Source organism: Phocoena sinus, chromosome 1, assembly GCF_008692025.1.
Source record: "Phocoena sinus isolate mPhoSin1 chromosome 1, mPhoSin1.pri, whole genome shotgun sequence".
In the NCBI taxonomy this organism is placed as follows: domain Eukaryota; kingdom Metazoa; phylum Chordata; class Mammalia; order Artiodactyla; family Phocoenidae; genus Phocoena; species Phocoena sinus.
Window position 1 is genome coordinate 26377799 of NC_045763.1, and position 12544 is coordinate 26390342.

Below are 12544 nucleotides of genomic sequence, written 5' to 3' on the forward strand. Positions count from 1 at the left end.
ACTAATCCCACCATTCAGAGACAACTATTGTTAAAATTTACTTTCATTTCTGTTTTTTTTTTAAAGTGTCATAGTGCACATTGTTTTTAACTTAAAAAAAATTATATGCTATGAGACATGGTTTTCTTTACTGATACGTTAGGTGGACTCTTTATTTATAAACATTTTAAATGTTCACTGAGTGGTCTAAAGTGACATATATTTAGGGTATAAAGATGCAATTCAATAAATGGGTATTAGCACTTCATAAATGCAAGGTATAGTTAGGTGTAGGGAGGTACCCAGAGGGGGCAAGTACCGTGGGAGTTTTACGAGAATCTTGGGAAGCAAAATTCAGGGTACAAGCTCTAGTTGCCCCACTCTGTACAGAGACACCCCCCTTGAAAAGATTGGGCTTTCTTACTTGTCATTGTATTTTATTCTAATTATTTATGGTTTAAAAAGTGTGAATCCGTATGGAATATATTGCAGTAGTACTTGTCAGGTCTGGATCTGGTTAGTTCTTGCCTTAACAATTCTTAAGTAATGATTTCTAACCCTTTTTTTATTTCTGCTTTGCCATACTGTACATTAATTTCATATTTTTTCAATGATCTCTAGTTTTTATCCCATTCTTTTGACAACAGCTTTGTGCTATGTTTAGAAAACTGGTAGGGTGCCTTCTATTTCCTGCAATGTGGTAGACTAGATACCCCAAACAGCCTCCCCACTGACAACAAAGAAAACTGTGTCCTGACTTAAGAGATAGCAGGGAATCTTCAGAGGTCAAAAAATAAGTGAAAGTAGGAATCTCCATTTCACTTAGAGTAAATGCCAGTCAACTCACCAGCCTGAGGGATCCTTTTTAAATGTAAGTCAAATCATGTCTCTTTTCTACCTAAAACCCTTCTGTGGCTCCTGTCTCACTCCATATTAAAGCCAGAGCCCTTACAGTAGCTCCCGCAGCCCTTTGTGATCTGACCCTGTTTCCTCTCTGACCACCTCCCCCACCCTCTTCACCTTGCTCACCCCACTCTAATCATATCAGCCTCCTTGCAGTTCCTTGAACTCACCCAGCATGTTCCTGCCTCAGCATCTTTGCACCAGCCTTCCCCTCTGCCTGGATCACTTTTCTAGGTACCACACTGGTTCACTCCTCACCTCCTTTAGGTCCTTGCCCTAAAGGAGGCCTACCCTGACACCTTACACCTTATTTAATATTACACCTGTACCCCCGACCTGGTCTGTTGTTTTTTAATTACTTTGTAACACAGTATATAACTTCTTTATTTTGTTTTCCTCCCTCCTGCTAGACTATAAACTCCATGAGGACAAGGATCTTTGTCTATTTTATTCACTAGTGTGTCCCAAGCACATACAACAGTGACTATTCAAATATGTGTTAAGTGAATTAATTAATCCAGAGAGAAAACCTAACTCTGAAACTGGCTTTCTCTCTGGGAGGTGTATACCACATACTTTTAGCACTGATCTTCAGTTTTCATAGTTGTGTGTGTTCCTAGGGACTAGTCAAGATAGAGAATATGATAGGATCCCTCACATAAAGCTGGGAACCCTGAAAAAGTACATAATCATTAGTGTAAGAGAATATTAGGAAAAACTCCCACAGAGGAGGACAGCAAGAAAACTTGTCTGTTTTGATCTTATTAGTAGTTGGAAGAGAGCAAAAAAATGAGAATTTGAAACCACAAGCCAGCCTTTTCTTGGGTTTGTTGCCCAAATTCATATTAACTGTGTGGTCTGAAAAACCTCAAGCCTAGAATTCATTTTATCTTGCAGAAGCAAACACAAATTCTCTCTGGAGGAGGACTTCTCAACCTAGGCTTTAAAAAATTCTCACAGAGGGCTTCCCTGGTGGCGCAGTGGTTGAGAGTCCGCCTGCCGATGCAGGGGATATGGGATCGTGCCCCGGTACGGGTGGATCCCACATGCCGCAGAGCGGCTGGGCCCGTGAGCCATGGCCGCTGAGCCTGCGCGTCCGGAGCCTGCGCTCCGCAGCGGGAGAGGGCGCAACGGTGAGAGGCCCGCGTACCGGAAAAAAAAAAAAAAAAATTCTCACAGATAAAGTTCCAAGGTACATGAGATCACAATATAAAATCACAAAACACAAAAGAAACAAGTCACCATGAGGGGGAACCAGCAGAAGCAATAGACAGCAGATTCAAACCTGCAATTACTACACGTACTGGAATTATCAGATGCTAGAAATAAAAATATTTACAATGTTTAAAGAAAAATTGAAAATATGACCCAAAAGCAAGCAAATATAAAAACATGAACTAGCAGATTTTTAAAAGGACTAAATAGAACTTCTAGAAATGAAATATATGAAAATTGAACTTATGCACAGGGTAAGAAAGATATTAGAGACAGTTGAAGAGAGAATTAGGGAATGGGAAGATAGAGCTGAAGAAACTATGCAAATGTAGCACAAAGAGACAGAGATAGGAAAGAAAATAAGAAAGGCAAAGGAAGTGGTAGATAGAATGAGAAGGCGTAATGTCTAAGCATAGTTTCAGGAAGAGGTTGTATCAGGATACAGAAACGAGACAAGTAATTTGAACAGGGGAATTTTAATATAAAGAATTGCTAACTTTAAAGATGGTTAATTACTAAAAAGGATAAAAGCAGTTACTACCCCTGGTAAGGTAGAGGGAAAAAGGAAGAAACTTAGAGGAGGGCTTCTCCCTCCAAGGCTGAGATTGAAACCTTTAAAGAGAGACTGTGGCTATTACAAGGATGTGCAGCCTACCAGTGGCAAAGAAATTTTCAGAGGGTTCCCAACACAACTGCATCACAGAAGCAGCCTGCTGCGGAGTGGAGGGAAGCTTGTTGGACTGTGCAGGCCAAAGTTGAACTGTGGGGGCCACTGAAGTGAATGCAACCAGACCCTCATACCCTGAAGCAGAGGTGGCCACACAGAAAACATCAGGCTAAAAGGAGGAAAGTCCCTTCTTCCTGATCTGTTCTTGCAGTGTCTTTCCAGCAACTTCTATTGACAAAGCCTAACATAGAGATGGATAGTAAAGAAGAAATGTCTTACTCCAGCATCACAAACCAGGGCAAAGAACGGTGGATTTGGAGCTGAGAGGCAAAATAAATAAATTAAAATTAAAAAAATTAATAGCTGGCAGAGAGTTAATAAAATGTAAGAGAGGAACACTTATTCTTAGATTTGGGAAATCCAACAAATTCCAAGTATGTTACCTAAAAATAAATCCATACTTAGACAACATATTAGTGAAACTGAATACCAAAGACAAGGAGAAGATCATAAAACTAGTGAGAGGAATGAGACAGATAGAAGAATACCTGTAGAAGAATGTTAATTAGACTTAACAGCTTATTTTTCTCCTGTGACAATGGAAGGCAGAAGATAGTGGAATAGCAGCTTCAATCTATCAACCTAGAATTTTATATCCAGCAAAATTGTTTTTCAAGAATGCGTATGAAACAAAGGCATTTTCCGACAAGCAAATACTGAGAGATAGATCTTCACTAAAGGAAATTCTAAAGGATATATTTCAGACATAAGGAAAATTATCCAGATGGATGGTCTGAGTTGCAAGAAGGAATGATGAGCAAAGGTAGGTAAATATGCGGGTATATTTAAAGGATCACTGACTGGCACCAGCATCACCACCAACAACAATTATGTGACTAGAACAAGACACTGAAGTTTATTTTACTCTTATGCAACTGTCTGGATGCAGGCAATTCAGAGCTGGTATAGTGGTTTCATATTCACATGGAACCATATGGCTTTCAGTTGTACCTGTTTCTAGGTGTTGCCCCCATCTTGGTAGGTACAATTTGAAGCTCCAGCCATTATAGGAAATAAGAGAAGTCCCTCTGCCAGTTGTCTTTCAAGGAAATTTCCTGAAAGTACTTATGCTTTTATCTTATGGCCATAACTACCTGCAAGGGAAGTTGAGAAATATAGTCTTTATTCTAGGTGGACATGTGCCCAGCAAACATTGAAGATTGGAATTGCTGGGGTTAGGCAACTAGCAGTCTCTGTCACAAACAAGATAGACTAAAACACTGGATAGCAATAGAATGTAAGTTGGGAGGTAGAGTGACCAAGCTGGTCTTCTAAGATTTTGAATTGTTTGAGCAGAAGGTAAAGATATCGATTAATTTTAGACTTTATGTTAGGTATGCATGTTAAAATGTAAATGTCTAGAGTAACCACTAAAATAATAGAAGTTTATTAAAATAGTTTGGTTTGGAGAGTGGCATAAAAACATAGACCAGCAAAACATAGTTGAGAGCACAAAAAATATCCACATATATCTGGAAACTTGATTTGACAGCACTTGCAAAGCATATCGTTGGGAATTGTTTAACATATGATGCTAGACCACCTGATTGTCCATATGCAAAAAATGAAACTGGATCTCTATCTTACACCACACATATATATAAATTCCAGAGACCAATATAGGAGAGTGTCTGTTTGGCCTTGAAATAGGAAAAAACAGTGAAGAGTATCTTTAAAACCAAAAAGGAAGACTGATGTTTGTCTACATTAAAATGAAGAGCTTCTGCTCATCTGTTCGTGAAAGGAAGGAGGCAATCATAAAGTGGGAGAAAAATACTGAAGCACATATATAATTGATAAGGGATTAGTAGAGAGAATATATGAAGGATTCTTAAAAAGGAAACAGAGACAAGAATCTTACGAAAATAAGGGGGAAAAAGTGAAGCAGAAAGCAATAGAAATAGGGGCAAAAGACTTTAACAGGCAGTTCACAGAAGAGGAAAGACAAATAGAAAATGCAAAGGTGCTCAACCTCATTGGTAATCAAGAAAATGCAAAGTAAAAGGAAAACAAGATACATCTTCTACCAGCTAGATTAGAAAAAAATTTAAAGCATGACAATATCAAGTGTTGGTGGCATATAGAGAGTTGGATCTCTTAGATACTGCTAGGTGGAGTTGGTATTTCTACTTTGGGAAACAAGTTGGCATTATTTAGGTAAAGTTAGACATGTGTACACTCTCCCAGCAAGTTCCTAGGTATATATTGCATAGAAACTCTGGGCATGTGTATTTGAAGAGATTTCAGAATGTTCACAGGAGCAATTTCTATAATACAAAACATTGGAAACAACCTTAATGTTGTCTTGATGCTGGGTAGTAATCAAATAAATTACAGTGTATTCCATACAATGAATTCTATGCAGCTTGTTGTGAATTATATCTACATGCATCAGTTGGATGAATCTTGGGAATGTAAGTTTCAAATAAACAAAAAAGCAAGTTGCAGAGATTACATACCCTATATTTCCAATCATATACATTTAAAAAAGTGCAAAATCAAATTCTAAATTGTTTAGGGTTAGGTATACTCATGGAAAAAAGTAAAGCAAAAGAATAATGAAAACAAAATTCTGGATAATGGTTACCTCTGGAGGAGTTTGGGAAGGGACATGTCATTGGGATGGGGATTTCAAAGATAGAGGAAATGTTCTATTTCTTTAGCTGGGCAGTGGGTACACATATTCATTTTATCATTATTCTTTTTATTTTACACGATACAAATATCCTTTTGTATGAATTAAACATTTAACAAAAAATTGAGTCTGTCACTGCTACTTATTAATATTCTGTGATAGGCTCATGTTTGTTTTTTGTCATATTGTTTCTAATGTTTAGAAAGATATCCTGGGAGTTTTAATTAGTCGTAGCATATTTAATCTATTAAACTGGAGAGAATTCGTTTTTGCTTTACTCAGCTTTTCTAGCTAGGAGAGGGTAGAGCTCTTGTATTTTATCTCTCCTTTTAAGGTTTTATTATTTTCTTTGAATAAGTATTATTGTGGCCCAAGTACATCCCTGAATTTAGTAATGCTTTCATTACTGTCGTGAGTGAAGACGGTCCCCTGTGTGTTTGAGCTGAGACACTGGCTTGCATGCTGAAACTCACTGAGCTCTTCTAGTAACTACCTCTCTCCCCTTTGTTTGCCAGGTGGGCAAGTGTTATCTGCAATGTGATATTTTATTTCTTCACTTTCTCTATATTGTTTATTTTTTCCCTGCTAGCTATTGCCAGCATTTCTCATGACAGAAAGCTTCAGACTTGGAGTCAGAAGATGTGGGTCTGAGTCCTGGCTCTGCCATATAGTAGCTGAGTAACCTTAGGCAAATTACTTAACCTCTTTGGGCCCTGTTTCTCTCATTTCTTCATCTGGAAAATGAGGGGGCTTAACTTTCATTACTAAGGTTGCTTCTAGTTCTGAAATGAAGCCATTCTAGTGTATCTCCATTAAGTTAGAGTTGGCTCCTTATTTTAAATAGTTTCTCTTCGTTGTGGGGTTTCGTTTTGTCTGTAGTTTTAATCAAGAAGAGATGCTATAGGCTATTGAATGCCATGTTGACATGTATTGGGAAAATTTAATTTGAATTGTAGGTCTATATTTTCCATATTATGATGAAGCCAGTGATTGCCTTGCTCATATCATCCTTGCCTTCCATTTAGAGACAAATTATCTGATCATTGAAAGTGATTCTTTGAATATGAGTGTGGATTTGATTAGCTAGGGATTCATTTTGGATTTTTGCCTATATGTTCACGAGTGAGATTTTGATCATAGGCTTTTATTCTGTTTCCTCTTTTTCCTTTTTGTGTGCAGCCCTTGCTCATGCCATTTTTTTCCCTTTGAAAATATTTCTGTATACTTTATGCAGTATAGGAGTTAATTGATTTATTGTTTAAAAGTTGGGGAACTATTTAGGGATTCCATCAAAGCCATGTGCCATTCTAAATGTTTCACCTTGTTTCATCTGTGGATCTGCTCACCTACTGGGTGTCTTTGAGGAAAGCAGCCATTCAGGTGCAGCTAGGAGGCACCTTGTCGGGGACCACCTGAAGTTCTGCTGCTAACCCCCTCCAGAACCTGAAGCAGGTCATTTCTTCTGAGTTTTCTCATCTGTAACATGGGAATTGCAACTGCCTCCCAGATGAGGTGTGAAGTAGTGGTGGGCATGCTTTGTAAAGTAGGAACCCCCTGCCCTCTCTCTCAGAGGGGGCCCTAGTAGCAGACTGGGCATCTTATATTTTTACAGGTGCCTGTCCATTTCCATTCAGTTTTCCGACTCATAAACAGAGCTGAGACTTACAAGCCTGTCCCCACATGCTTTTGGAACATTTATCTTGCATATTCCTTTTTTGTTTCCTTTTTTTTTTTAAAGGTTTTAAATGATAATTGCATTATTTCCTGTGAAGTTTTAAAATCTTTCTTTTCCACCCATTTTTAATTTATACCACTACTAAGAAGTGAGAGAACTCTGATTATAACTCAAGGGTTCCTTTTTATCTTATTGTGGAAGAATCTTTGGAACCTATTTTCTTAAGGATCCTCATGGATACAATTATATAGCATTTCCTCTCACAATTCTTTAAAGGTTAGCTTATTGTTTTTTTTGTTTTAAGTTTTTTAAAAATTATTTAGTTATTTGGCTGCGTTTGGTCTTCGTTGCTGTGCGTGGGCGAGCAGGGTCTACTCTTTGTTGTGGTGCGTGGGCTTCTCATTGCGGTGGCTTCTCGTTGCGGAGCACAGGCTCTAGGCGCGCGGGCTTCAGTAGTTGTGGCATGCGGGCTCAGTAGTTGTGGCTCGCGGGCTTAGTTGCTCTGCGGCATGTGGGATCTTCCCGGACCAGGGCTCGAACCCGTGTCCCCTGCATTGGCAGGTGGATTCTTAACCACTGCGCCACCAGGGAAGTCCCTAGCTTATTATTTTTTAAGAACTGGAGCTAAGGGAAATAATTCAGAGCAACTAAGATGAATTTTACTCATTAACAAGAAGCTTGTGAACAAGCTTGTTAAGTTATATGAACAAGGATGTATTGGTTTATCTTGCTTTCCTAGAATGTGAGTTTCATGAGCACAGGAACTTTTGTTTTTTTGTGTGTGTGTTCACTGATGCATCTGCAGCTCCTAGATCAGAGCCTGGCATATAGTAGGTGCTTAATAAGTACCTATTGAATGAATTAATGAGTATAGGATAGTTCTCATGTTTGATTTTAATAACGTGCGTGTTTTCTTTATTAATGAGACAGTGGCTTATGCATTACCCTTTTGTCAACTCTGAGTATTATTTCTGCTTATGGCACCCATGACTCTTCTCAGTCTGACTCATTCCTGCTCCTGGCTGAGGTACTGAAACACCTTTCCGTCATCCTGCATTGGTTTCCTCCGCTGCCTCCTTCTAGGCTCTTTGATGGCTTCCATTCGTACCTTCTTTTTCTTTCTTTTTGGCTCTTCCTCTTTCTCATCACTCATGTATTCCCTATTCATTTATTCATTCATTCACTTAAGAAATATTATTGACAAAAGCACCTACTGTATACCAGACTGCTAGGCTTGGAGGAGATGGGGGTAAACAAGACTGTCGTGATCTCTGGACTCATGGAATTTATAGTCTGACAGGGAAGACAGGCCTGGGTGATACATTTCATAAATATCTAATCATAAATCATAGTACGTGCTATGATGACAAAGCTTGGGGAGCCTTAGGAAAGCTTCCACGAGGAAGCTGAGATCTAAAGGAAAATTAGGAATTGGTAGGTTTGGAGCCTCAGGGAATAGCATGGGGATGGCTGGGGCTGGGGGAAGGGAAGCAGGGTTTACCTGGGGAGCCCAGAGCAGCTGGACTAACTGGAACGAGGGGCTTTCAAGGGCACGATTCAGCCAGGATTCACTCCTGTCCCTCTTTCAGTTATGACTCCTCCTCTAGGACCTGCCTGGCAGGATCCCTACACTGTGACAAACTGCAATGATATCTTGGTTGTCTGCAAATGGCCTATGTTAGATTTCTTTCCTGGATTTGGAAGTCACTTAAAAAAAATTAAAAATTTTATGTCATTGTTAGCTGTGTCTTTGGGTAAGTCACTTAACCTCTCAGAACCTCAGTTTCCCTGAAATGGGAGTAATTCTATCTACCCTGTGAGGTCCTCTGTGACCTCTGGCAGGTCACCCTGTGACTGTCTGTGGGAGGCCCGTCTTCCTCACCAGACTGAGAGCCCGAGGGAGGGAGGGAAGGAGGGTCTAACTCACTGGTGTGCTTCTAGCTCCTGTTACCAGGCCTAGCATGGAAGGAGGGGATCGTGGAGGCCTGCATAGAAGAAGGAGCCCCAGGGCTGGGTCCAGAGGACAATCTCTGATTTGAGGGAGGGGGTAGGGCTGCAGAGGGGGTGACCCACCCAGGGTCTGGAAAGTGGCAGACACACCAGTGAAGGCCCAAGCCGGGAGCTGACAGCAACACCAACAATAATAAAGATAGTGCTAACTTACTGGGCCCTTGCCATGTGCCAGACACTGTTCTACATGCTCTACCTATACTCATTTATCCTTTCAGTAGCCCTGTGAGGTAGGTACTGTTATTATTCCCATTTTACAAATGAGCAAACTGAGGCACAGAGGGATAAAGTATCTTGCCCAAGGTCACACAACTAGCAAGTATTGGAGTCTGGATATAAGACCAGGCACTATGGCTTCAGAGTGTAGGAAGCAATGAATGCAGAGAAGTGGGAGGGCCTTAACTGCAGGCTTAGAGGCCCATCAAGTCTTTATTCTATTGGCTCTGGGAGCCATGCAGGCTTCGGAGGGAGGGGGTGCTCAGGCTGTGCATGTATGCCCAGGAAAGCTGACTGTTGTCATCCTTCTCTCCTGCAGAAACCATCCACGGAGCAGCCCCTGTACAGCAGCAGCCTATGGGGCCCAGTGATCGATGGCTGTGACTGCATAGCTGAGGGCCTGTGGCTGCCGCAACTACATGTAGGGGACTGGCTGGTCTTTGAGAACATGGGCGCCTACACCATGGGCATGGGTTCCCTCCTCGGGGGTGCCCAGACCTGCCGCATCACCTATGCCATGTCCCGGGTGGCCTGGTAAGGGGGCCCTGCTGGGAAATGGAGTGGGGGGAGAAGGGAGCAGCCTGGGCAGAAGCAATAAGGGGAACCCCGGGTCTGGGTCCCTGCTCCTGTGTAACCCAATGTGACAGGTAGCTCTAGGCTGCTGATTCCCAGTGAGGCCTGTGCTTGGCTGTGGCCATGAGAGAGACTGAGCTTCCCTTGAGGAGCTCAGAGTCCCGTGAGAGACACAAGCAGACAGACACTCCTGATAATGCAGTGCTGGAGGGAGGCGGGCAGGCTCTGGAGGCTTAGAGCCCAGCCCCCAACCCAAGGCCCAGATCTCCCTCCCTGAGGAAGGAAGGATGAAGCCAAAGCCTGGTGGACGAGTGGGAGTTAGGTGGCAGGAGGGGTGGGAAGCAGGTTCCAGGCAGAAGGAACAGGGAGCGAGCATAACTTCAGGAAACTACACGAGGTTGGTCGGGGCTGGAGAAGGAGCAGGGTTGGATCTGGGAAGGGACTTGAAGGAAGTTGAGAGCTTTGAGCAGCTGCAAGCAGGGACTGGTTCGAAGCCTGAGAGACCGCTCTAACTACTGGGTGGATTAAGAGAAGACAAGGGCAGATGTAGATAGAGCTGACCACTTGGGTGGCTGCTTTGTGACCTGGGAAAGACAAAGACTCGCCTGCTCACTGAGCTCGCCCACGGCAGGCCAGCAGTGGGATCCAGTGAGGCCAGATGGAAAGAAAACTAACTCTAACCCTAACCCTAACCCTAACCCGTTGAAACTTTCTGTCAGGTCCTACCTTAGGCACCTTTTGACGATTTCCTTTTACCCACACAAACAGAGGTCACTTGCTTGAGGTCACACAGCTGGTCAGTGATGAAGAGGCCCCCTCTTTGGGGGCTGGGGCTGTTGGGAGGGGCTTTTATAATGGGGCCTCAGGAATGAGTGCATCCTGCGTCCCCAGGGACATGCTGGGTTGTTGAGCCTCTTCCCTGCACCCCCCACCCCCGCCCACCCCCGCCGGAACAGTGCTACCAAATGCCAGGCCTGACGGGGCTCAGTATCAAAGTTGCATGTCATTTATCCAGTCAACAAACCTGTTGTTTCTACTCCCTGCAGGGCCACAGGATAGGCTGATGCCACCATTTTGACATCAGGGGTCTGTTTTGACAAGGCCTAAAAAACAAAAGTAAAAAAAACAATAATCACACAGACTTCCTTATCCCATCCTGGCACCGTCACCAGCAAACACAGTTGGATGAGGCTGCAGGGAGTCAGATGCACTCATTACTTAGGAACACAAAATTCTGATGTGTTGAAATGGCCATGTCAAAAAATTTCCCGTATTAAAGGGGCCTCATCAAAATGTCCTACTTTAGAGTCTGGCTCTGTGCTGGGTCCTGGTGGGTAAAAAGAGCATCTGAGAACGTGGTGAGCCAAGTCGCGGACCTGCACACACAGACCCTGGCATAGAGAGTGCCAAGGTCACTAGGGAGGGAGGGCCAGCGGGCTGGGGAGGGTGGTCAGGGCTGCTTCTCAGGAGGCCTGATGGGTAAGGAGGGCCAGGCAAGCTGACAGGAGGGTGGTCTGGGCCAGGAAGGGTAGGGGCTTCAGAGTCTAGTCCATCCAAAGAATTTTTAGTAGCTCTGGCTGGCTGGAGTGGACTGTGGGGAAGAATAGATCAAGAAGGACCTTGGAGGCCCAGGTTGGACTTGATCTTGAAGGCAGGAGGGAGCCAGTGAGGGGTTCTAAGAAACTTATCTTTCAAAACCCATTTTGAAAGATAAGGAGACAGAGGCTCAGACAGAGGGTGCTTGGCCCAGAGGACCTCCCACCTGAAAGGGAACGGCCTGACTGGACTCTGCAAAGATACTGACTACTGATTTGCACATATCGCCAAAGAGGGAGGCCTTCCTGCAGGTGGGGGACCAGAATAGGCTGGAAGTATGCAGGGAGGGAAGGGAAGATGTAGGTGGAAGAGGAAGGGTTTTGTGGGGAAGCAGAACTTGGCAGAAGTAAAGGACAGGCTGTCCTGCTGCCCCTACCCCCAGGCCTCTTGACACTGAACCCAGTGCTCTTTCCCTGTCCTCCTACCCAGCGTCCACCCCTCCTCACCAAGTGTTTACCATGTACCAGCCTGCTGTTGGGGCCACTAGGCAGTGAGTAACTCAGACATATCCCCTGCCCTGCTATAGGTGGAGGAATATCAGGGAAGCAGGCATTGAACCCTTGTTGCTATGAAGGAGTACACTGGGCTGTGGGACTCAGCGAACGGTTGATGATGCAGGCAGAGGCCGGATGTGCACAGGCCTAGGATGAGACGTGAGCCCAAAAGATGGCTGCTGTGGCTGGCAACCAGGCAGCACTGTTGTGTGTGATGGGAGAGGCTGGCAGGGGCCGGATCCTGTGGGGCCTGAGAGTGGAAGGAAACTGCTGGCGACTCAAGAGAAGGGGTTTGCGTTTTGGGAAGATGAACGTGGGTCAGAATTGTCCGGAGGGGGCAAGACAGATCAGGGAGACTGCACTTTCCCAGCTAGAGATGGTGGTCTCAGCGGGAATGGAGAGAAGCAGGTACCTTTGAGGATGCTCAGGAACTAGGCTCAGCAGGGATCTACTGGGTGTGGGAAGAAGACAACGTGTGGCAAGAGCACGAGCCGTTCATTAACGTGGGGATGTAGGAGAAA

At 43.6% G+C, this 12544-nt stretch overlaps 1 protein-coding gene across 8 annotated transcripts in view; it reads left to right on the forward strand.

Moving 5' to 3' along the window:
• AZIN2 (antizyme inhibitor 2) overlaps positions 1-12544 on the forward strand; it is a 38873-nt gene that overhangs the window by 21207 nt on the left and 5122 nt on the right. For all 8 annotated transcript variants that reach the window (XM_032608533.1, XM_032608540.1, XM_032608567.1 and 5 more), the window contains one exon: positions 9680-9894. In XM_032608533.1, the coding sequence (XP_032464424.1) occupies positions 9680-9894 (215 nt within the window). The remainder of the gene's footprint in view (positions 1-9679; positions 9895-12544) is intronic.